The sequence below is a fragment of the Oryctolagus cuniculus genome, chromosome 1 (assembly GCF_964237555.1).
Source record: "Oryctolagus cuniculus chromosome 1, mOryCun1.1, whole genome shotgun sequence".
NCBI classification, from domain to species: Eukaryota; Metazoa; Chordata; class Mammalia; order Lagomorpha; family Leporidae; genus Oryctolagus; species Oryctolagus cuniculus.
This window is the reverse complement of record NC_091432.1, coordinates 61,156,795-61,180,126: the sequence shown is the minus strand read 5'-3', so window position 1 is coordinate 61,180,126 and position 23,332 is coordinate 61,156,795. Positions and strand designations below refer to the sequence as shown.

General features: G+C 40.6%; 2 protein-coding genes across 2 annotated transcripts; both read right to left on the bottom strand.

Moving 5' to 3' along the window:
* Positions 1-1,192: 1,192 nt before the first annotated feature.
* Positions 1,193-7,545, bottom strand: LOC100353648 (olfactory receptor 52D1-like). Its single transcript, XM_002708562.4, has 2 exons — positions 5,901-7,545; positions 1,193-1,244 (listed from the first exon to the last, which is right to left on the bottom strand). The coding sequence occupies exons 1-2, from the start codon at positions 6,821-6,823 to the stop codon at positions 1,193-1,195; spliced, it is 975 nt and encodes a 324-aa protein (XP_002708608.2). The 5' UTR covers positions 6,824-7,545.
* An 11,504-nt stretch (positions 7,546-19,049) lies between these two features.
* OLR153 (olfactory receptor Olr153) lies at positions 19,050-20,006 on the bottom strand. Its single transcript, NM_001171474.1, is given in 1 exon segment — positions 19,050-20,006. A coding segment is annotated over 1 exon segment (957 nt).
* Positions 20,007-23,332: the final 3,326 nt, after the last annotated feature.

Sequence of the window (23,332 nt, the reverse complement as noted above, 5' to 3'; positions counted from 1 at the left end):
AATTAAACAAATATTTTTTAAAAAAGAAATGGTCTCAGAATCAAGATATTCTCACTGAACTTCTCCATCCCTCCCTTCTCCATTCATTTTCCCTGCAAAGCAGTCAGATAAACTACAACTGTATCCCAAAGCAAGACAAAATGTAGAGGTTGGTCCCTGATCCACTTTCTTTGGAATTAGGTCATCAGATGTATTCCAGAAGGATCTTGCCTCATATCTGAGGAAGGGGTTGGGGATGGGGAGAATGTTTCACAGAGAGGCAAGAAGAATCTGAAGAAAAAGGCCTTCCTGGCTGGCGCTGTGGCATAGTAGGTAAAGCCGCCACCTGCAGTGCCAGCATCCCTTATGGGCATCAGTTGGAGTCCTGGCTGCTCCACTTCCTATCCAGCTCTCTGCTAGGGCCTGGGAAAGCAGTAGAAGATGGCCCAAGTCCTTTGGCCCCTGCACCTGTGTGGGAGACTTGGAGGAAGCGCCTGGATCCTGGATTCTTCTGGGTTTCCCACATGGGTACAGGGGCCCAAGTGCTTGGGCCATCTTTTACTACTTTCCCGGGCCATAGCAGAAAGCTGGATTGGAAGAGAAGCATCCAGGACTAGAACCGGTGCCCATATGGGATAGTGGTGCCACAGTGCCTGCTCCGAGGTACAAGTCATTAAGATGGGAAAGTGTTAATATGTTTGAGTCCATGTTTCTATCCCGGACTGACTTGGGGCCTTGGGCTCTGAGACTGATGGGTCCCACCTGGCTCAATGGCACTGCATTCTAATCTCTAATCTCCATTCTCCTCTAATCCCAGGAGAAGACAAGGGAGGTATATTAATCCTCTTCCTCTGGCTTCTGTTTGCTTTTCCCTACTGTAATCATGATTCTATGTCTGTCCCTCGGTACCTGTGTTTGTCCTTCCTGACCTTGGGACTGCTTCTTCTCTTCTTTGGTTTGTCTTTCGCCTTCTGTACTTCTGCACTGTCTGTTGATAGCTCTGCTTTTGCAAAAACAGTTTCAGGACCAGGACCTCCAAGGTATGACCTGGTATAGAACTACTAGGGAATAAGTTGATGGGGAGTAGAATTAATGAGAAATAGAGCTGGTAAATGAGAAAAGGATGGATTCCAGTAAGTGGGAATGCCAAGATTAGAACTTCATGGCACAAAAGAGGAGAGTCTAATAGGAGCTTAGTTCTGAGTCATTCTCACTACTCTTCCCAAAATGTTTCTAGGTTTTTCTTGAGATAAAAAATTTTAATGCTCATAATTTGGGAAAATCAAAGAAAATAAGCTGTTGTAATAGTTTTGGGACTGGTGTACCAGATTAGAGCCAGTCATTTAGAGGTTAAAGCTTGATAGACCATCTCTGAAACTTTTAGGTTATCTTATATTTGCAAGTATAATTTTGTATATGTATGAGCATTTGTGGGAGAGTGTACCATTCCACACAGTGGGGTATGGGGGCATGCAGAATGGAGTAGAGCAGTTGCTTTCTTTTCTTTTCTTTTCTTTTCTTTTCTTTTCTTTTCTTTTCTTTTCTTTTCTTTTCTTTTTTTTCTTTTCTTTTCAGATTTACTAATTTATTTGAGAGGCTGAGTTACAGACAGAAAGAGGGAGAGATGGAGAGAGAGGTCTTCCATCTGCTGGTTTGTTCACCTAATAGCCACAAAGGTCAGAGCTGGGCGGATCAGAAGCCAAGTTTTTTCCGGGTATCCCTCGTGGGTGCGGGAGCCCAGGAACTTGGGCCATCTTCCACTGCTATCCCAGGTCATAAGCAGAGAGCTGGATCGGAAGAATAGCCAGGACACAAACTGGTGCCCACATGGGATGCTGGAATCGCAGACAGAGGCTTAGCTTACTATACCACAGCCCCAGCCCCAGCAGTTGCTTTCTGAAATGAGTCTTAAAGTAGTCTTCTGTGATCTATGGACCCAGGGGAAGAGATAAGATTCGCAAATGGTTACATTGAGGATAAACAAAGAAACTGGGGCAAACCCTAAATTACTACACTTCGTGATCAAGATATTGTTGAAATACCTGTTTTGTGTTTAGCTTATTACTGAGGAAGGTGGGGAGATGTGTCATGTCTATTCCTGGCCTTAGGAGAAAGGAGAAAATTTCTTAGCAATCATTTAGAAATTAGTAAATAAGGTGGGAGTAGAACATTCGCTAGAGACAAAATCCTCCCCATTTTGTGTTTAAAAGGATTGTGATCAAAGACAGAGGTAATAATGATAGAATAAAGAAAATATTTAGTTTGTGACAACTGAGAAGAGTCCATAAAAATGAAAATGTAAGGCACAGACTTTTCTCTAGTACTTAGAATTTTGACGGTGAGAGGTATCTTCTATCCTTTGGTTCACTCCCCAAAAGCTTGCAACTGCCGGGATGAGCCAGACTGAAGCCAAGAGCCTGGAACTATACTTGGGTCTCTCACATGGGTGGCAGGGGCCCAAGCACTTGCATCATCATCTGATCCATCTCAATATGTGCATTAAGAGAAACTGGATTGAAAGCAGAGGAGGCCAGGAGTTGAACTGACCCTCTGATTTGGATTTCAGGCATCTCAAGAGGCAGTTTAATATGCTGTACCACATTGCTTACCATGAACTCAGGAATACTTAAGAATGGAAGCAAATTTTCAGGTTATTCTGGATCTTCCATTTCTCAGAGTTGAAGTAGAAGCCTGTCTCATTCTATTATGGTAGAGTGCGAGGGTACAGGATTAAAGAAGATGGAGAAGAATGGCAAGATATGGACCATAGGTAGACTGTATTTACAATATCACTAAGCATCATTGAATGGTAAAATTGATTAGTATGACTTTCTAATTAATTAGTTTTGGTCCAGTATTCATTTATTCAAGTAGTGTTTATGGAACACTCTGTACCAGATGCTGTTCTGGGCAAGAACAATGAAAAAAAAAAAACAGATGTGATTTCTGTCCTCCTAATGTTTACAGTTTATTAAATGGGAAATAAAAGTAAAGTAAATTGAAATACTTTAGTGAATGCTCTGACTGGATATTGCAGACTGCCTCATCAGAACAATATGTGGGAACATTATCTAATTTGGATACTGGTCAGGAGAGCTTGTTGGGGACAGTACATGTGTGGGAGTTAACCAGAATAAGAGAGGAAATGGACTAAGCTGACGAAATAGTTGAAGCCAAACATGAGTAGAATTTCAGACAGAATTGGAAGTTAACTTAGGAGTGACACATGTTGTGGACAATGTTGTTTTGTTTTGATGTGGATAAAAGCTACATATACTTTTTCACTTTGATGTTCTCATTTGAGGTCTGGTGTTAGTTAATATAATATTTAAGGCTGGGTAAGAGAAATCACTGAAACTCTTTAAAGTATCACCGAGGAACTACTTGTACACAACGGTGTCAATATCCCACAGGCACTAGCGACTCAGGATTTGTATGCACATTCTTTAGCTGGAAATATGTATTACTGACAGGATGCCAGCCAAAGACCAAACCACGAGGATGCTATTCAAACATCCACCTAATGTGTCTTCAAGTTAATGTCCATTTGCTTATTTTGGCAATTATAACTAATTGGTCATATTTTGAATAATCCTTAAAATTGTTTTCTAAAATCGTTTTCTAAAATCAGGAGACAAAGTAGAAGCCAGGAAAAAATAAATGGCAAACACATACTTTATTTAAAGTTCATGGAGATGGATGTATTTACTGATATTCCAAACCTTTGACTACTTTTTACAAGATTCCTCTATCAACTGACATGTTATCATTCCTGTATTCTGATGTCTTAGAAATCAATTTATTGACATCTTCTATTACATTAATTCAGGCTGCCTTTATCTACTTTGCTATAACAATTAATATACCCTGTTGCTTATCTTTAGAACAACCTGTTCTCATTTCATCTAGGCACATATCAGGATGCTAAAAATGATTAAGTGAATGAATAAATCTATTTAGGCTTTCATGAAACCATTATAATAGCCTTTTAAATTAATCTAGGGGCCAGCTTTGTTGGGTAGCAGCTTAAACCACCATTTGTGATGCTGGCATTCTCTATTGGTGCTGATTGGTGTCTTAACTGCTCCACTTTGATCCAGCTCCCTGGTAATGTGCCTGGGAAAGCAGCAGAAGATGGACGAAGTACTCGGGCTCTTGCCACCCACATGGGTGACTTCAGCCTGGCCCAGCTCTGGAGTTGCAGTTATTTGGGGAGTGAAACAACAGATGGAAGATCTCTCTGTTTCTCCCTCTCTCTCTGTAATTGCCTTTCAAAGAAATACCTAAATTGTTTAAAAAATAAATCTAGAAGAATTTCAGACTTATTTGTAAAATCAGATAAATTATAAACACATGAAGCTAAAACTCAATAGAAGTATTAAAGTTAAAAGGAAATTTTCAAATTTCCTTTCCCAGCTCACCCTATAAAAATTCTCCCATAAATATGTCTCTTAGAATAGTTGACACATATTCTTCTAAGCTTTTAAATGTTAATGCCAACATGAAAACCAAATCAACATTAATAACATATACTAACACTGTACTATGATTTTCTGTATTTACTTAACAATCTATATTGGCGTCTTTTGATTTTCATTTACACAGCTTAACTTTATTCTTCCATTAAATGGATACATCAAAAATTTTAAATTTTTTAAAAAACCACTCCCCTGTTAAAATTTAAATGGATGCCAGCTTTTCAATGTTCCTTTTCCATATTACATTAAATTTTATATTGTAAATGTTGCAACAGTGACTATCTTTATGTATTTTTGCTTGCATAACTATATCTCTATGCTTAAAACTTTCCAGGCCGGCGCCACGGCTCACTAGGCTAATCCTCTGCCTGCAGCGCCGGCACACAGGGTTCTAGTCTTGGTTGGGGTGCCGGATTCTGTCCTGGTTGCTCCTCTTCCAGTCCAGCTCTCTGCTGTGGCCCGGGAGTGCAGTGGAGGATGGCCCAAGTCCTTGAGCCCTGCACCCGCATGGGAGACCAGGAGGAAGCACCTGGCTCCTGGCTTCGGATCGGCACAGCGTGCCGGCTGTAGCACACCGGCCATAGTGGCCATTTACAGGGTGAACCAATGGAAAAGGAAGACCTTTCTCTCTCTCTCTCTCTCTCTCTCACTGTCTAACTCTGCCTGTCAAAAAAAAAAAGACTTTCCTAATCTGATAAATAATGCACTTCATCCATCTTTTACATTGAATTCAATTATTAAAGAGATTGATATTGCTTTATGCACTTATTAAACATTAATATTTCTTTTTATATAATTTAATTCTTCATATCATTTAATTTTTTTGGATCAAAGGGCTTTGCCTTAGTATATTTTTAATTTGGATTAGTCTCTAGTTATGCTGCATTTTGTCATGAGATTTATTATCTCTTATTTAACTAACTCTGTTGAATAATCTGTTTTTTTCTATTGTTGTTTTGTTCTTCTTTCTTTTTTTTTTTTTTAACTTTTATTTAATGAATATACGTTTCCAAAGTACGAATAATGGATTACTATGGCTTCCCCCCCATACCGTCCCTCCCACCCACAACCCTCCCCTTTCCCACTCCCTCTCCCCTTCCATTCACATCAAGATTCATTTTCGATTATCTTAATATACAGAAGATCAGCTTAGTATACATTAAGTAAGGATTTCAACTCAGGACCTATAGGCCTATTAACAGATCACATAATAATTTTATAAGAAATGGTATTCTGAAGATTTAGCTGACACAGATAAGTTATAAATATTTTAAAAACTCTCAGATAATGCATGATACTGATTTGCAACGATTACTGGAAGAAGCAACCTGTAGTCCAAGGATAAGATATGTTGAAGAAGATAAAAGCTTCATTATAATTTTATCATTGGTTCTTGAGGTACGTAGAGAATATTGTTACATCCTCCCCACAAAAAAGCCAAACATTTTCAGGCGGATCTGTTTGGTATTAATGCCATAGACCATGGGGTTGAGAACGGGAGGCACCAGGAGATAAAGATTTGCAAGTACAATGTGGACCTGAGGAGGTACTTGGTGACCAAAGCGGTGGGTGAAAAAAGAAAAAAAGGCAGGAATATAGAAGACAAGAATTACACAAATATGGGCTCCACAAGTGCTAAATGCTCGGAATTGGGCATCCTTGGAGGGCAGTCGTAGCACAGCCTGCAGGATCAGGACGTAGGAGGAGGCTATGAGGACCACATCCATTCCAGTGATTGAAAGTGCCACAGTGAGACCGTAAATGGTGTTGGGCTTGATGCTGGCACAGGCCAGCTTGGCTATACCCATGTGCTCACAGTAGGTGTGGGGGATGATATGACGTCCACAGAAGGGTAAGCGTTCAATGAGGATGACAAAAGGGAAAACGAAAAGAAGGCCACGAATCACACACGCCAGACCAATCTTTCCAATCATGGCGGCATTGAGGATGGATGTATAATGAAGTGGACGGCAGATAGCCACATAGCGATCAAAAGCCATAGCCAGTAGAACAGCTGACTCTGTTGCAAAGACTGCATGCACAAAAAACATCTGGGTGAGACAGCCATGGAAGGAAATTACATGGTATTTGAGCCAGAAGATTGTTAGCATTTTGGGCAATGTGGTAGAACAGAGTATCACGTCAGTGATGGAAAGTAAGCACAGGAAGAGGTACATCGGCTCGTGCAGAGCTCTGTCCATCATGACAATGTAGAGGATGGTGCCATTGCCCACCAGAGCAAGGATATACAGGGAGCAGAAGGGGATGGCGATCCAAATGTGCTTGTCTTGCATCCCAGGGATTCCAAGTAAAATAAATGTGGAGGGGTGAAAGGCAGTGTCATTGTGGACAGTTGCTGAGTGCATAATGATACAGAAAACAGAGGCTTGATTTTCCTAAAATAATGAGAAAATGAAATGATGTAATCCTATATGCCATTTGTCCCTTCTAAATATCTATTCAAATTCTTTTATTTCTTCCCCATCAATTCCCTCACTTCTTGAATGGATACTAAAAATAATTTTGTGTCTACAGTGCCTACTTGCAGCACTTCCATCTTCCAATGAGGTTTCTACCTTATGTCTAAATATTCTAAAACGCAGAATGCAATAAACTATAATGCATATATAACTTTTCTTTTTCTGTGTTGTGCAGAATGTCTGCATTAACCTTATCTAGTCTATGCTTCACCAATTTCCATTACATTCTGGCTCCTGGAATCCTGATTGACATGGAATGTATGAATGAACTCCTTTATCCTCTCACTTGTGGCTGTATCTGGCATGAGGAAACATCAACAGGAGATTGGAAGTAGTGAGAAAAGTGAGGTCAGGTGATTATCGCTTCAGCTCTCTCTCAGCAGGGCTACTGCAAGCTTGAAGCAACCCTGTCTAAATCACGTTTCTGCCTCTGTTTTGGTCAGGTAAACATATTTCTTCTTGTCCCTTCAGTTAAAGGACTGTAATGGTGCCTGCTGTCACTTACTCAGGGAACTTCCGAGCATTTATGACTTCCTATGTCTGTTAATGGTCTCTGTATTATATTCTCCCCCATGATATCTAATTTCATTGTTTCACTTGGATTCTAATATAATTACATGCAATGCTCTTCTTGAGCTTGCTCTTGCCTACCTGTCTAGAACCACATTCCACTGTGCACCTCATGTTCCAGCCATATATTGGAGCTGAAGCATGTCTATAAGCACGGTTTCTTGCACCAGCATGCTTTTTCACATGGTCTTCTTAACTGCACAGAAAAGTTGATTCCATTTGGTCAACTGTCAAGCTCCTAAAAATAATTTAAAAATCTTCTGAATATGTCTTTTTCTTTGAAGACCTTCTCTAAGGTCTTTCTCCATGGAAAGAGTATCTTCAATATGCCCCCCTTTAGAAATATAAAACTGCTTAATCATTATGTGTATGTCCATCTCCCCATTATACTGTGAAATTTCTGAGTATTATTTTCACTGTAGCCAGCACCTCTGCCTTACATACACCTCTGCCTTACATTAAGCCAACAAATAATATTTAATGAATAATTAATGAAAGATTGAATTCAGTAATTGATTATTTAACAGACTTAGGTAAGTGGCCATGTTTGAAAAATGATATTTCCTCTTGGGAGTGCTCCTTATGAATCAGGCAAGACAGTCTCTTGTTGGATCTGTGATGTGATTCCTATCATTCTTTTCACTGTATACATTTCAAGAAATGTTCCTCCTCATCATCACGTTTTAAATACATTTATAATATAATCCAATATATAGAGTAAATTTCTGTTTTCTTGATTAGTCATATACATCAGTTTGATTTAAAAAAAAAAAAAAAAACAGATCTAGCAGTGTGTGTGTGGTGCAGCAGGTTAAGCACTACTTGGAACACCATCTCGTTTCTGACTGCCTGGAATCAAGTCCTGCCTCTCCTTCTGATCCAACTTCCTACTAACGTGCACCCTGGGAGGCAGCAGGTGGTGGGCCAAGTGCTTAATCCCAACTCAGATTGAGTTCCTGGTTCCTGGCTTTGGCCTGTCCAGCCCCAGCTATTGTGGGCATTTGAAGGAGTTAACCAGAAGATGGGCGATCTTGCTCGCTCACTCGCTCTCTCTTTCTGCCACTCTGCCTTTCAAATAAACAAAGAAAATGTATAAATGAACTTTAAAATGTATCTTCTCTTGTCTTCTTTAACAGCTTTAGAGTGTGGTCACTTTAGGACCATGATCTCAAACAATGAGATCATGCCAAAAGGAACAGAGAAAAGAGAGAAAAAGCCTGAGGCCAGCCCTGCCTTGGGAGACCCTGAAAGTGAAATCAATCTCATCATTCTTACCTTGCTGAAGTCCAGTCTTTGGAGGTCAAATATTCTCGTTTTTGGAAAATGTACTAACATTAACTTCATCCACTCATTCTCTCCTAAAAAGAATTTTAGAATGTGGTAGAACCTAAGATAGAATTAAACAGTTGTATAATGATTCTACAGAATATTCTTCCTTCAATCCTCTGCTCAGCTAAAACTGCATTATTAAAAGACCAACTATAATGCATTGAATTTTATTTATTTAGTAATTAGAATATGCATTTCTCATATACATTGCAAGTTTATATTAACATTGAAAATTGTGTAAGTTATAAAGTTTTTTGAGTTTTAATTTTAATATCTGTATTCTAAGGTCATGACAGTAGAGTTTCCTGTCAGTTTTACTATAATTGCATATCTCCTTACATATGCAAAATTCATTATAATTTTTTTCAGCAAAGTGAATTAAGTTTTTAATATTTAGTTTAAAATGAAACATTTTATTCATCCTGTTAAACTGCCAGATATATCTTTATTTTTTTATTTATTTTATTTTATTTTTTAAATTTTTTGACAGGCAGAGTGGACAGTGAGAGAGAGAGACAGAGAGAAGGGTCTTCCTTTTGCCGTTGGTTCACCCTCCAATGGCCGCCGCGGCCGGCGCGCTGCAGCCGGTGCTCTGTGGCCAGTGCACCACGCTGATCCGATGGCAGGAACCAGGTACTTCTCCTGGTCTCCCATGGGGTGCAGGGCCCAAGCACTTGGGCCATCCTCCACTGCCTTCTCGGGCCACAGCAGAGAGCTGGCCTGGAAGAGGGGCAACTGGGACAGAATCCGGCGCCCCGACCAGGACTAGAACCCGGATTAGCCTAGTGAGCCGCGGCGCCAGCCCAGATATATCTTTAAATAGAAATTCTGCGTCTCGGGGGCCGGCGCTGTTGCGCAGCGGGTTAACGCCCAGGCCTGAAGCACCAGCATCCCATTGGGTGCCGGTTCGAAACCCGGCTGCTCTACTTCCCATCCAGCTCTCTGCTATGGCCAGGGAAAGCAGTAGAAGATGGCCCAAGTCCTTGGGCCCCTGCACCCACGTGGGAGACCCAAAGAGGCTCCTGGCTCCTGGCTTCAGATTGGCGTAGCTCCAGCCATTGCGGCCAATTGGGGAGTGAACCATCAGATGGAAGACCTCTCTCTCTCTCTCTCTCTCTGCCTCTCCTCTCTCTGTGTAACTCTGACTTTCAAATAAATAAATCTTTAAAAAAAAAAAGAAATTCTCATCATAAAACTATAATATAACATCCAGATTCTTTTTATATCCTGTAAATAGCACATGATTATCTTTTTCTCTCATCCTCACATTGTCAATTATAATTTCTAAAGTAAGTAATTGTAAATAACCATCACATTATAGACATTTTGGATAAGTAAATATTTTTGGCTACTATCTTAGTAATATAAGATGTTTTAAATTTAAATTTTAATTTTTTATAATTTTTATTCATATAAGCCAAACAAATTTCATGTATTTCATATATACAGATTTAGGAGCATAGTGATACTTCCTACTTTACCCTCCCTCCCACACTCTAACTCTCCTCCTTCCTTTCTTATTTTTTCTTTTAATTTTTACAATAACATATTTTCCATTTATTTTTGGACAAGCCAATGTGATATAATCTTACCATTTAGTTAGGAAATAAGTTATGAAGCACCTGTAATTCAATAATTCTATGATGCTTGACTTCCAAATGAGATGCCCTGAAAATTACTATGTGGCAGTTACTTGTACATTCCTAGTGAGAGGGAATTTATGCTTGCTTGAAGCAACCATTATCAACTTCACACCCTCTAATTCTGAGAAGCTTGCTGTTTTCACTGAGCCAGCATTGATGATCAAAACACATTGAATGATTATTTCTTTCAGTTTTACAAACACTTGTATTCTTTATAAGGTTGGTCTTTCATTTTATTCCTTTATCAGAAAATTTTTCAATGTTCTATTATGTACTATATTATTCTTTGAGGGATTTCATATACATAAAAGTGTAAGACCATTGATTCTCAATGATATGGTAACCTTATAAATAAGAAGATAAAATTAATAAACTACTATGCATAAAATGCTATAATGATGTATGCCAGGAAGAAAAGTTACTTGAGCCAGTTCCTGCCCAGGGAAAGCTTCCTTGAGGGAGTGAAATGAATCTCCAAATCTAAGTTTCCTTCAGGAGCTTTAAACATTTCTTGTATGACTTGACTCCCAATGTTGTCACTTCCTGAAGCTCTCCTGCTATGGCCCAATCTGAAAAATAACAGATGAGAATCTAGATGTAGACTACCTGGGTTAAAAAGATGGCTCTCTTCCAGTTGTAAACTAGCCATTTTACCTTGACCAATTTTCTTATTACCCTCTCTCCTCAGTTTCCTAATATAACAGATAACAATATTTCACAGAATATTTGAAAAATTCACTGAGAAAAAACTCATAATGCATATAATCTAGTCTCTGTAGCAGAATGCATGTTAGTTATAATACTCATTTTTCTCATGATTTTGAAATCTCTAAATCCATTTCTCTATGTATTCATCTGTTAAAAGGAGGCAACTTCATTTAGTTCTTCAGGTGGAAAGCTATATTGATCTTTTTTCAGTCCATAATCTGAGGACAAGGACACTGTGGTCTCACCCTTTTCTTAATCAAGTACTCTCTTCACAGATATCCAAGACTAGTCCTCAATTTACTGTTGAGTGAATTCTCACAAGATGTGAAATAGGATGGTTCTCCAACAATCCTAATGTTATTGAATTCGTCTCATTAATTTCCCTGTGATCAAAGAACCATTGTGGCATTTGGGGACCTTCAACTCTAAATGGCAAGTTTGTACTATGTTGCCACTAAGGTAAGAGTAAGAGTGAAACAATACTTACCTTATTTCTATTAAAGGAACACCTTCTATTAAGGTGTTTAGTGAGGCAGTGACTTGATGTTGCCATGGATAAAACAAAACTTGAGGATTATGTAGCAAGGATTTCTAGTTTTATGTAGATAAATTTCTAGGACTGCTTATACTAAGAAAATTAGGTGTGAGTCGGGGGAGAGGTGATTACCAGCTGTGCTCAGACATCAGTGAGATGGAATGTCAAATGGGTTGCTGATCTTCCAAGCTCTCTGGAAATACTGTGAGGGTCCTAGATTGCTCATTACTGAACAAATATGGCTTCATTCCAGTCTTGCTAGTCTGACTGATATGAGAGCAAGAATTAACTATTCTGCTTCCCTAAAGTGACGATTCCACTGACTCTGTATCAACATCATACTGCATAACTTATTTATATACAGAAAAGATTATTTTAAAAAGAGCAAAGAAACTCTTATCTCATCATCGTTTCATGAAAGACTGATCCTAGAGATCCATCTGACTGCCTTATGCCCACAGGAAAATAGTAGGAGACTGAAACCTCTACAGCAGAAAAGATTCAGGTGCAAAGCAAACAACTTACTGATGATAATTTTAGGTACACATTAAGGTTACTCAAATACCTGCAGTATTCAAGGAATTATAGTTTGTGTAATAAAATTAGGGGGCAGTACTAAATGGCCTGTAGAGTAGCCAAGGACACCAATATCTTCGTACGATATGATCTCTTTCTTTCGTTTCCTACCACTGTCCCTGGCTTTGTAGACTGCCTTCAGCTTTGTTTTTTTGTTTTCTGTCCATCTCAATCATGTAACACTCACCCAGCTTCAGTGCTCTGCAGCCCTACAGAAGACTTGATCCAGCACAAGTAGTATAGTTCCTGAATCTGAAATCTGGTCTCATTTATCTCCATCCTGTGAAGGTGTTTGTAGACCAGGGAGACTGTGCTGTAACTCAGAGCACCAGTGGTCCCAGATGTCAAATGCAAAGGTGAATTTACAAATAAGATCTCTGGAGAGATGCACTAGTCATGTCAGGGTCTTCTTCTAAAGGCTGAACATTTTTTAAATGTTCAAGCAGAAGAGGTCACTGTGGTCCTGCACAAAGAGATCTCATCTTTAGACAAGAAGTGTGGTCAGATCTTGTCATACTGAGAGAAGGGGGAAGACAGTACATGAAGATGGAATGGGAAGAGCTATATCCTGAGTTGGAATTTGCACAGCTCCTTTGGTTGCCTAATCTAGCATCAGATCATCATCTGTTTGAAAGAACAGAATCTAATCTGAGTTTCTCTAGGTTGGCCTTAAGTTTAATATTCTCTTTTCCTTTAACATTCTGTATCTTTATTAAGGCCATTCTTTGTCTTTTCTGCTTCAACTAATTATACCAGATGATAAGCTGCTCAGTCAAAAGGGCTGCTAATTATGGTTCATGGTAAAGAGGCACATTTTCCTCATAATTCACAGAGAAAAATGACATATTGAAAGTTTCTGATACACAAGGCAGTAGTGTAGAGAAAGGGTGGTCATCACTGAAGATATATACTTGTTATTCATCATCATAATGAAAATATGCAATTTTTATCTATTTTATTAATTTCTGAGAGGGAAAGCAAGAGGGAAAGAGAGATGGGCAGAGAGAGAGAGAGAGATTGAGAGAGAGAGAGAGAGAGTCCAAACCTCTAGTTTATTCCCCAAATGCCCAGTACTCAAACCAGGCTTCTTGTGTGGGTGGCAGGAACCTGACTACTTGAACCACCACCTGCTGCTTTCCAAGATGCACATCAACAGGAAACTGGAATCACTCCAATGTGGAATACATGTATCCTAAGTGGCATTTTATCCACTGTGGCAGACATTTGCTCCATCTTAATGGCAATATTTAAAGCTATGTGTCTAATGAGATCCAAATAAAGTGGGTATATAGAAAGGAAGTCTAAACCCTAGTATGTAGAGGTTATATGAAGAAGAGGAACCAGTGAAGGAGATGAATAAGGATAGCTGTTAGGAGGAAAATGTTGAAGTCAAGTGAATACAATAAAAGGAGGAAATGTGCATAAAATATTTAAAAGTATACAAAATACTGCTGATAGAGCAAGGAATAAGAGGACAGAGATCACTGTTGTAACAACTGGAGTTATTATTAACTTAGACAAGAATGGAATTATGCAATAATAATATGGAATTTGGTAGAGAAAATGGGTGAGAAGAATTAGAAAACTTAAATGATTCGGCCAAGGAGTTACACAGCATAAGAAATTAGAGAATTAGGGGTATAGCTAGAAGGGAACTGGAGTCAAGTGATAATGTCAAAAGAAATATTATTAAGTGTTTATGTTCCTGGAGAAAGATCCAATAAAAAGTGAACACTGATCATTCAAAAAGTTAGGCCCATAGTTTCAGCAACAAAGTGGGTGGGGAGTAAGAATTAGTTAGGGTTGCTGTGTTGCTGAAAACCACAATGAACTGTGGGGGTTGCTGAGAGGGAGATATGTTTGGGTGGGGGAGAAAGACACATTTGGAATACAAGGAAAAGTGAGCTCTGCCTGTCCACCTTTCAAATAAATAAATAAATAAAATTTTAGGATGTCTGAATTTTAGATTAAATGTCTGAAACTTAGGCTATTAATAATTTTCACCCATTGTATAAATACAAATTCTAAGGTATTTCCAAGAAGTTAACTAGATGAGGTAGAGAGATCAAGATCTTTGGAGGAAAGATCAGAGTGATGACAATCAAATTGTCCGAGTTATCTTTTGTTGTATTACAAACTAAACAGAAGGAAAGTAATTTTAAAATAATTTATTATTATTATCTCATTATTCTGTGGATTTACTGGAGTCAGCTGAGCATTTCTCACTTTGGGGCAACTCTCTCATGTAGCAATAATAATATTTTTATTGCAGTCATAGTCATCTCCAAACTTGACTAGAACTGGTGTAGCTGATGCTAGCTGTTAAGTAGGAGCTCAGTCAAGGCTGCAGACCACACAACCTCTCCGTTTGGTTTGGAATTCTTGGCTGACTGTATACTAGAGAGTGTGCAGAAAATAAATGTTCAATGACACCAATGAGGAAGTTGTAAGATTTCTTTTTTAAAATGAGTTCTTTATTTGACAGACAGAGTGACACAAACATTTAAATAGCAAGCGAGCAAGAGAATCTTGCATCTGATTCACAAATGGTCACATAAGCTGGGGCTGGGCTAAGTGGCAGCCAGGAGCCCAGAAAGCTGGAACTTCATCTAAGTCTCCCGGGTGGAAGGCAGGGACCCAATACATGGGCCATTTTCCACTACTTTCCCAGGCACAGTAGGAGGGAGTTAGAACATAAACAGAGTAGCATGGACTTCAATTTGCACTCTGATATGGGATTCCAGGGTGACAAGTTGGGGCTTAGTTTGCTACACCACACTGCTGGTTCCTGTTGTTTCTTATAACTTGCCTCAAATATCTTGAAATGTCACATTTATTTTTCAAAGAAGTCACTAAGGCCATCCCAGAAAAAAAAAAGGAGAGGAATTAGACTGTGTCTCTTGGGAGAGCAGCAAGGTCATATGGCAGCAAACCACATGGGATGCAAAATATCATTTCTAGTCTCTTTGGTAAACAAAACCTGTACTAGTCTACCCTTTTTTTAAAAAACTTTTATTTAATGAATATAAATTTCCAAAGTACGACTTATGGATTACAATGGCTTCCCCCCCATACCGTCCTTCCCACCCACAACCCTCCCCTTTCCCACTCCCTCTCCCCTTCCATTCACATCAAGATTCATTTTCGATTATCTTAATATACAGAAGATCAGCTTAGTATACATCAAGTATGGATTTCAACAGTTTGCTCCCACACAGAAACATAAAGTGAAAAATAATAGATGATTTTTTTTAAATGATGATGAAATCAGAGCAGACCTATTGTCATGTTTAATCCCAGTGAGAGTCAAGTTGGGAATTGAAATTTCTTTTTTTTTTTTTTTAACAGAGGATCAGTTTAGTATGCATTAAGTAAGGATTTCAACAGTTTGCACCCCCATAGAAACACAAAGTGAAATATACTGTTTGAGTACTCGTTATAGCATTAAATCTCAATGTACAGCACATTAAGGATAGAGATCCTACATGAGGAGTAAGTGCACAGTGACTCCTGTTGTTGACTTTACCAATTGACACTCCTGTCTATGGCATCAGTAATCTCCCTATGCTCCAGTCGTGAGTTTCCAAGGCTATGGAAGCCCTCTGAGTTCTCCGACTCTTATCTTGTTTAGACAAGGTCATAGTCAAAGTGGAGGTTCTCGCCTCCCTTCAGAGAAAGGTACCTCCTTCTTTGATGACCTGTTCTTTCCACTGGGATCTCACTCGTAGAGATCTTTTGCCAGAGTGTCTTGGCTTTCCATGCCTGAAATACTCTCATGAGCTTTTCAGCCAGCTCCGAATGCCTTTAGGGCTGATTCTGAGGCCAGAGTGCTATTTAGGACATCTGCCATTCTATGAGTCTGCTGAGTATCTCACTTCCCATGTTGGATCACTCTCCCCTTTATTTACTCCATTGGTTAGCGTTAGCAGGTACTAGACTTGTCTATGTGCTCCCTTTGACTAGTCTACCCTTGAATCATAATAATACATACCACCTCCTGCATCAAAAATACACTCACCTTTTCTCTAAGATGTCAAAATCTCCTTTGCACTATGGAATTAATTCAAAACCCATTTATCTCATTCTCTAAATCAGGACAAAGTAAGAATATTCTCTTTTAGTTCAGTTTCTTGTACATAGCTCTTTGAATATTATTCCTCTCAACTTGAAGACCTGTGAAGTAAATAAATGAATTATCTACACTTAGAGAACATATAATGGTGATGCAGAAGCAGGATAAATACAATAGATACTAAACTATAAAATAGTGAGAGAGTCATATAAGAGTCACACTTTCATTATAATTCTAAAATACAGCCAGAAGTACATCATCAGTGTCTTAATAAGGACCCATTCCTGCTTCATGGGAATGAATGTCTAAGATGGCTTACTGATATGTCTGATAGTTTGGCATTTATTATTGGCTCTTGGCTGAGATCTCAGTTGGGAACATCTACTAGAATATTTAGAGATGAATCTTCCATGTTACCAGGGATGCTTACATCATAGCAGTTGGGCTCCAAAAGGAGCCTACTAAAATCAAATATTTTAAAAGACATGTAAGGCCGGCGCCGCGGCTCAGTAGGCTAATCCTCCACCTAGTGGCGCCGGCACACCGGGTGCTAGTCCCGGTCAGGACGCCGGATTCTGTCCCGGTTGCCCCTCTTCCAGGCCAGCTCTCTGCTGTGGCCCAAGAAGGCAGTGGAGGATGGCCCAAGTGCTTGGGCCCTGCACCCCATGGGAGACCAGGAGAAGCACCTAGCTCCTGCCATTGGATCAGCGTGGTGCGCCGGCCGTGGTGGCCATTGGAGGGTGAACCGATGCAAAAGGAAGACCTTTCTCTCTGTCTCTCTTTCACTGTCCACTTGCCTGTCAAAAAAAATAAAATAAAATAAAAATAAAAGACATGTAAAAGTTACAAAGATTTTTATGACCTAATCTCTGGGGTTCCAAGATTAGGAATGCTACTCCCACTGAATGCTATTTACCAAGAAATCCTTAGGCCAAGTTCCTGTTCAAGAAATGGAGGAAACTGGATTCAAACTATCATGGGAATGACAAAAAGTTCAAACTACATAAAAACAGAGGAAATAGAAGATATTGTGTTGGCCATGTTTTAAAATAAAATCTGCTACATCAAGTTACTAAATAATCATTTATACAACTAAAATCACTAAGAAACATGACAAAATTTTGTTTTTTCAGAAAATTACATTGTGTCAGAAGCCAAAAATTTTTTAAAGAAGCTAGAGTAACCCAGGCTAAGAAGATAATTGCAACAAGGAGATAATTGATCTTGTTTTTTATGATAGCAGATTTAAAGTTGGGACAAGTATGGATGAATACTATCATTCAAGAAGCAGTTGTGTAGAGGACAAAAGAAAGTTGTTATTTCTGGACCCAGAAAGTCAATTAAAAACCATGTCTAGGACAAAGGACCACACTTGTCTGATCGAGAAGAAACCAAGATTCCTTAATATCAGAATCATCTACAGAATTATTAAAGAATGAAGAGAACATCTGAAGCAGAACACAGTCTGGGAATTGGCATTATTCTTAAGTTCTCCAGGTGACTCTTACACTTATTAAAGTTTGAGGACTACTGCCTCAGATAATTAATTTTTTTGGAGTATTCTTTAAGAAAGGGTAATCTTGGCCGGCGCCGTGGCTCACTAGGCTAATCCTCCGCCTTGCAGCGCTGGCACACCAGGTTCTAGTCCCGTTCAGGGCGCCAGATTCTGTCCCGGTTGCCCCTCTTCCAGGCCAGCTCTCTGCTGGGGCCCGGGAGTGCAGTGGAGGATGGCCTAGGTCTTTGGGCCCTGCACCCCATGGGAGACCAGGAGAAGTACCTGGCTCCTTCCATTGGATCAGCGCGGTGCGCCGGCCACAGAGCGCCAGCCGTGGAGGCCCTTGGAGGGTGAACCAACGGCAAAAGGAAGACCTTTCTCTCTGTCTCTCTCTCTCTCACTGTCCACTCTGCCTGTCAAAAAATAAAAAAAAAATTAAAAAAAAGAAAGGGTAATCTTTTGCTATTATCTTTATCAGTTCTCCCCCTGGAAATTTCCCTACAAATTTTCCCAAATTGTGAAGTCTTACCTTACCTTTTTAAAGCCTGTTATAAGAAAAATCTGCCTACATTATTTATGATTAAAGCTATTTCATATATCTTGGAAATCATATCTCAAAATTATATAAACATCTCATTCCAGTAGCCAGCATTGTGGAGTAGTGGGTTGGGCCACTATCTGCATTGCCAGCATTCCATGTGGACACCAATTTGTGTCCTGGCTGCTCTGCTTCCGGTCCAGCTCCCTGTTAATGCACCTGGGAAGGCAGCAGAAGATGGCACAAGTGCTTGAGCTCCTGCATCCATGTGGAAGACCCAGATGGAGCTCCTCACTCCTGACTTTAGCCTGGCCCAACCCTGGCTGTCGTGATCATTTGAGGAGTGAACCATGGGATGGAAGATTTCTCTCCTTGCTTCTGCCTCTGCCTCTCCCTCTTTGTAACTCTACTTTTCAAATAAATCTTTTTTTAAAAAATCTTCTAAATATCTTTTCAGGTAAATATGTATTCTTCCACTTTTATTTTTTATCTCTTGACATCTACCTGCTCATCTTGGTTCATCTCTTGCTACAACCCATAGTAGATTTTGGGTTTTATATAAATTAGAGATTCCAGCTTTTAAAAAATTGGAAGCACTGCAAAATCAATACAATTACCTGTTTTTTTCCAAGCTCTTAGCCTCGTGTCACTGATTCCCCTTAGGGAAGAAGAGAACAAAGATTCTGTCACGAATCTTCTTGGTCTTTACTCCATAGATGATTGGATTGAGTGCACAAGGGATGGCTACATAGAGGTTGGCAAACAGTATATGGAAAGAGTGAGGAATATTGTGACCAAAACGGTGGGCAAGGACAGAGAATATGGCTGGTGTGTAGAATATAAGAATGACACACACATGGGAACCACATGTGCTTAGGGCCTTCTGGCGAGCATCCCAGGATGGAAGGTTGAAGACTGCACGAAGGATGAGAGTGTAGGAGACACCAATGAGGATCAGGTCTGACGTGACAGTCATGATAGGCACAGCAAAGCCATACCAGATGTTGATGGAGATGTCTGCACAGGCAAGCCGGGCAATGCCTATGTGCTCACAATATGTGTGGGGGATAATGAGGGTTCTACAAAAAGGTAATCGCTTTAATAGGAACACACAGGGGAAGATGATACAAAAGCTCCTGCTGATAATGCCCATTGTTATTTTAGTAACAATCTGACGAGTGAGAATCATGTTATATTGTAGGGGGAAGCAAATAGCCACATAGCGATCAAATGCCATAGCCAACAGGATGGCAGAATCCACGGCAAAACTAAAGTGGAGGAAAAACATCTGAGTAAGACATCCAGCAAAGGCGATTTCTTGGGGACCCAGCCAGAAGATGCTCAATGTTTTGGGTACACACGTATTAGACAGGGTGAGATCTGTAGCAGCCAGCATGGCAAGGAAAAAGAACATGGGCTCATGGAGCCTGTGCTCCATGGAAATAAGGTAGAGAAGGATACTGTTGCCTGCAAAGCCCACGAGGTAGATAATAAAGAAGGGAATCCCAATCCACACATGCAACTTCTGCAGTCCTGGGATTCCCAGGAGGATGAATGGGCCTGGATCAAAGCTACTTAAGTTGGATGTGGCCATTAAGTTCATGGATTGAACGTGGTTCATGAACTGGAAATAAAAATTTTACAACTATCATTATAATTATCTACAGTCATCTGCATTAAAGCCTCTCCCTCACTGTCACTTCTAGGAAATAATAAACTAACTCTCTTCTGTTTCCTTTGTCAATAAATATCTGCCAAACTGTCAGTCTCAATTTTAAGTTATAATAGAAGTGGCATTAAAACAATATTTTCTCAGAGATACCAGTCATATAGCTAAATCCAGTTCTGCCTACCTATCAGCAACTGATGAGTTTTCTAAGAAAATGTGGGAACAAAATAATTGCTAAGTCAAAGACTTTTTAATAAAATTCAATGTGGAATCCCTGCCCTGGGGAGCTTGTCTGACTGCTGTATAAGATCACAAGGGGAGGCTCAAAGTATAAAACCTAAGCAAGGCCAGCACCACGGCTCACTTGGCTAATCCTCTGCCTGCAGCGCCGGCACACAGGGTTCTAGTCTCGATTGGGGCGCCAGATTCTGTCCTGGTTGCTCCTCTTCCAGTCCAGCTCTCTGCTGTGGCCCGGGAAGGCAGTGGAAGATGGTCCAAGTCCTTGGGCCCTGCACCCGCATGGGAGACCAGGAGGAAGCACCTGGCTCCTGGCTTCGGATCGGCACAGCACTGGTGCCGGCCGTGGCAGCCATTTGGGGGGTGAACCAACGGAGTGGGGAGCACCTTTCTCTCTGTCTCTCTCTCTCTCTTGCTGTCCAACTCTGCCTGTCAAAAAAAAAAAAAAAAAAAACTAAGCAAATCCTTGCTTTCCCCCAATATCTACCCTGATTCTCATAACTGTAAAACGGAAGTCCACCCATGTAAATAGGAGCTAAAGAAATTTCCTCCTTAAATTGCTTAAACTGTAAGGCTTAGGGGGCTGGCATATGTATAGTGGGTCAAGCTGTTGCCTACAGCACAAGCATCACAAGCAGTAGAAGATGGCTCAAGTCCTTGGGCCCCTGCACCCACGTGGGAGACCCAGAAGAAGCTCCTGACTCCTGGTTTGGGATCCAAATGGGGAGTGAACCAGCGGATGGAAGACCTCTCTCTCTTTCTCTGTCTCTCCTTCTTGCTCTGTGTAACTCTGACTTTTAAGTAAATAAATAAATCTTTAAAAAATTAATGTTTAAGGAATTAATATTTAAGGTTTAGTTGATTTAATCTGCCTCTTCAGATGTTTGTAGGTTGGTGACCTTTCCAAGAAAAGATAGTCCCCAATAACTTAATAGATTGACCCCTGTTGCCAACACTCATAGAAGGTAAATCCTGAGAGGGGGAGCCCCACATAATCAATGGCATTGGTGCCTCTGTCTAATCCATTTAATAATCTGCTCTTGTGGAATTTAATTGAAGAAGTTCAGCCTTTCTTCCAAAACTCTTTTGTGGCATGATACACAACTCATTTATTCCATTCTTCAGGGCGTCTCTCTCCTTTCTCTCTCTCTCTCTCTCTCTCTCTCTCTCTCTCTCTCTCTTTCCCTCCTCCCAGTAGCCGGGCAGTGTCTGTTGTACTTGCTAAGTGCCTCATGCACTTCTCTGTGTCTCTCATCCTGACTGCCCTTTCCCTGGTCCAAGTCAGGCTTTCTAAAAATATCTGATAGCAGCAGCGGATTTCATCTATGCTCAAATCTACGTTAAGTTCATTGCATTATCAATAGACTCAGTTAAAAAAGAGGGAAATTCAGAGAAGCCTCAACTAGAATTCTAGGTTTTGGATCCAAAGTTTACTTTGGATTTATCAAGTACCACAAAGTTGTGTGTAAGCTACCTTCTTCACATCCTACAGCCCTTACCAAATATGTACCCAGATGGTATCTAAGAGGAGAAAGAAGAACAAGAGGGGCGGAGCCAAGATGGCGGAATAGTGAGGGCGCGCACCGATAGTCCGGGAAAATTTAGTTTAATAAAAGGGGAGTTACGGTAGCCTCAGAAAAAAGAACCAGGAAAATATTGCAGACAAAACTCTTCTGGATCCAGTGGGCGTGAATCGGAGGACCTACTGGGAGAACAAGGTCGCCCACCTCGCGCGAAAGCCGAGCCGCGGGACTGAGCCGCAGAAGCCGAGCCGCGGGACTGAGCTGCGCAAGCTGCAGGGTCTGCGCGTAAGTGCTCTAAGGGGAGTGCAACAGCGGGGAGACTTGGGACGTCCAGGGCTCTGAGTCCACACATCGGCGCTGGAAGGGGAGCAGACCTGCGTGGAGAGCGTGGGAGCCCACAGTTCGGGACACCAGCGGCAGACTCAACACACCAGCGCTGGAACGCGAGGTGAGCCGAACCTCAATAACCCGAGACACCGGCAGGCAAGCAGAGAGAGGAGACTAGAGGGAACGACCCCCGGGGCGGGGGGGACTTCACCAAGCTAACTGGAAGAGAGAGAGAGGGAAAAAAAAAAAAAGGTGACTGGTACGGACACGGGTTTCTCTCTCTCCGCTCACCTCTCAAGGGCGAGCAAGACAAAGAGCAGGCGCCATCTTGGACATACGTCATAAGCAGAGCGACCTCAGGTCTGCACCGGCCCTGAGCCTAGCAGTAAAACCTGACTCTGGGTGGGGCGAATTAACAGGAGATTAGGACCTAGTAAATTTATGGTGCTACTGAACTGAGACTGTGAAAAAAGAGACGGTGGGGGAGAGAACTCACGGAATTCACGTGAGCACTCTCCAGAGACGCTACAATTCCGTAACTTTGGCAACCCAGTGGGAGACTGAAGGAGAATTTGAGCCCACTCTAAGGGCCGAACAGATTCCCTGTGTGGTCCTTGGGAAAGAGCTTCTGATCTCTGGCTCCTGTGGGTATATCATTTGCCTGCTAACTACCTCCAACTTCGTTCAGCTGTGCAGAATAACTTCCCTCTTGAATCAAAAAAAAAGAGAGAGAGAGAGAGAGAGAGGTTTACCACGCCTAACCTGGGAGTGTCACCTTTGGCACACCAAACAGAGCTCTCAGGCCACACCCATCTCAAGCCCTAAGGCTCCATCAAAAACAGATAGTCCACTTAATCTAGAGTCATAGTATAACAAGAAAAAGCACCACAGTGAAGAAACCAAATATCTCCAATATGACAAATAACAAACGCAAAAACCAAGGTAATAAAAACAAGGAAGTCACCATGAAGCCCTCAAATGAAAAAGACACCCCAATTCAAGATTATGAGGATGATGACATAGAAGAAATGCAAGAAGCAGATCTCAAAAAATTGATAAGAACATTAAGAAGTTCTCAAAAACAAATTCTTGAACTACAGAAATCCTTAATGGACAAGATAGAAAATCTCTCTCGTGAAAATGAAATATTAAGGAGGAATCAAAATGAAACGA

What these genes read in the sequence shown, in the direction of transcription:
- LOC100353648 (XM_002708562.4), bottom strand. Translation starts at nt 6,823, where the DNA reads ATGCACTCAGCAACTGTCCACAATGACACTGCCTTTCACCCCTCCACA. An exon ending in AAACAGATCCGCCTGAAAAT is followed by an intron (nt 1,245 to 5,900) that starts GTTTGGCTTTTT and finishes CCAAATTATGAG; the next exon opens with CATTAAAATTTTTTATCTCA.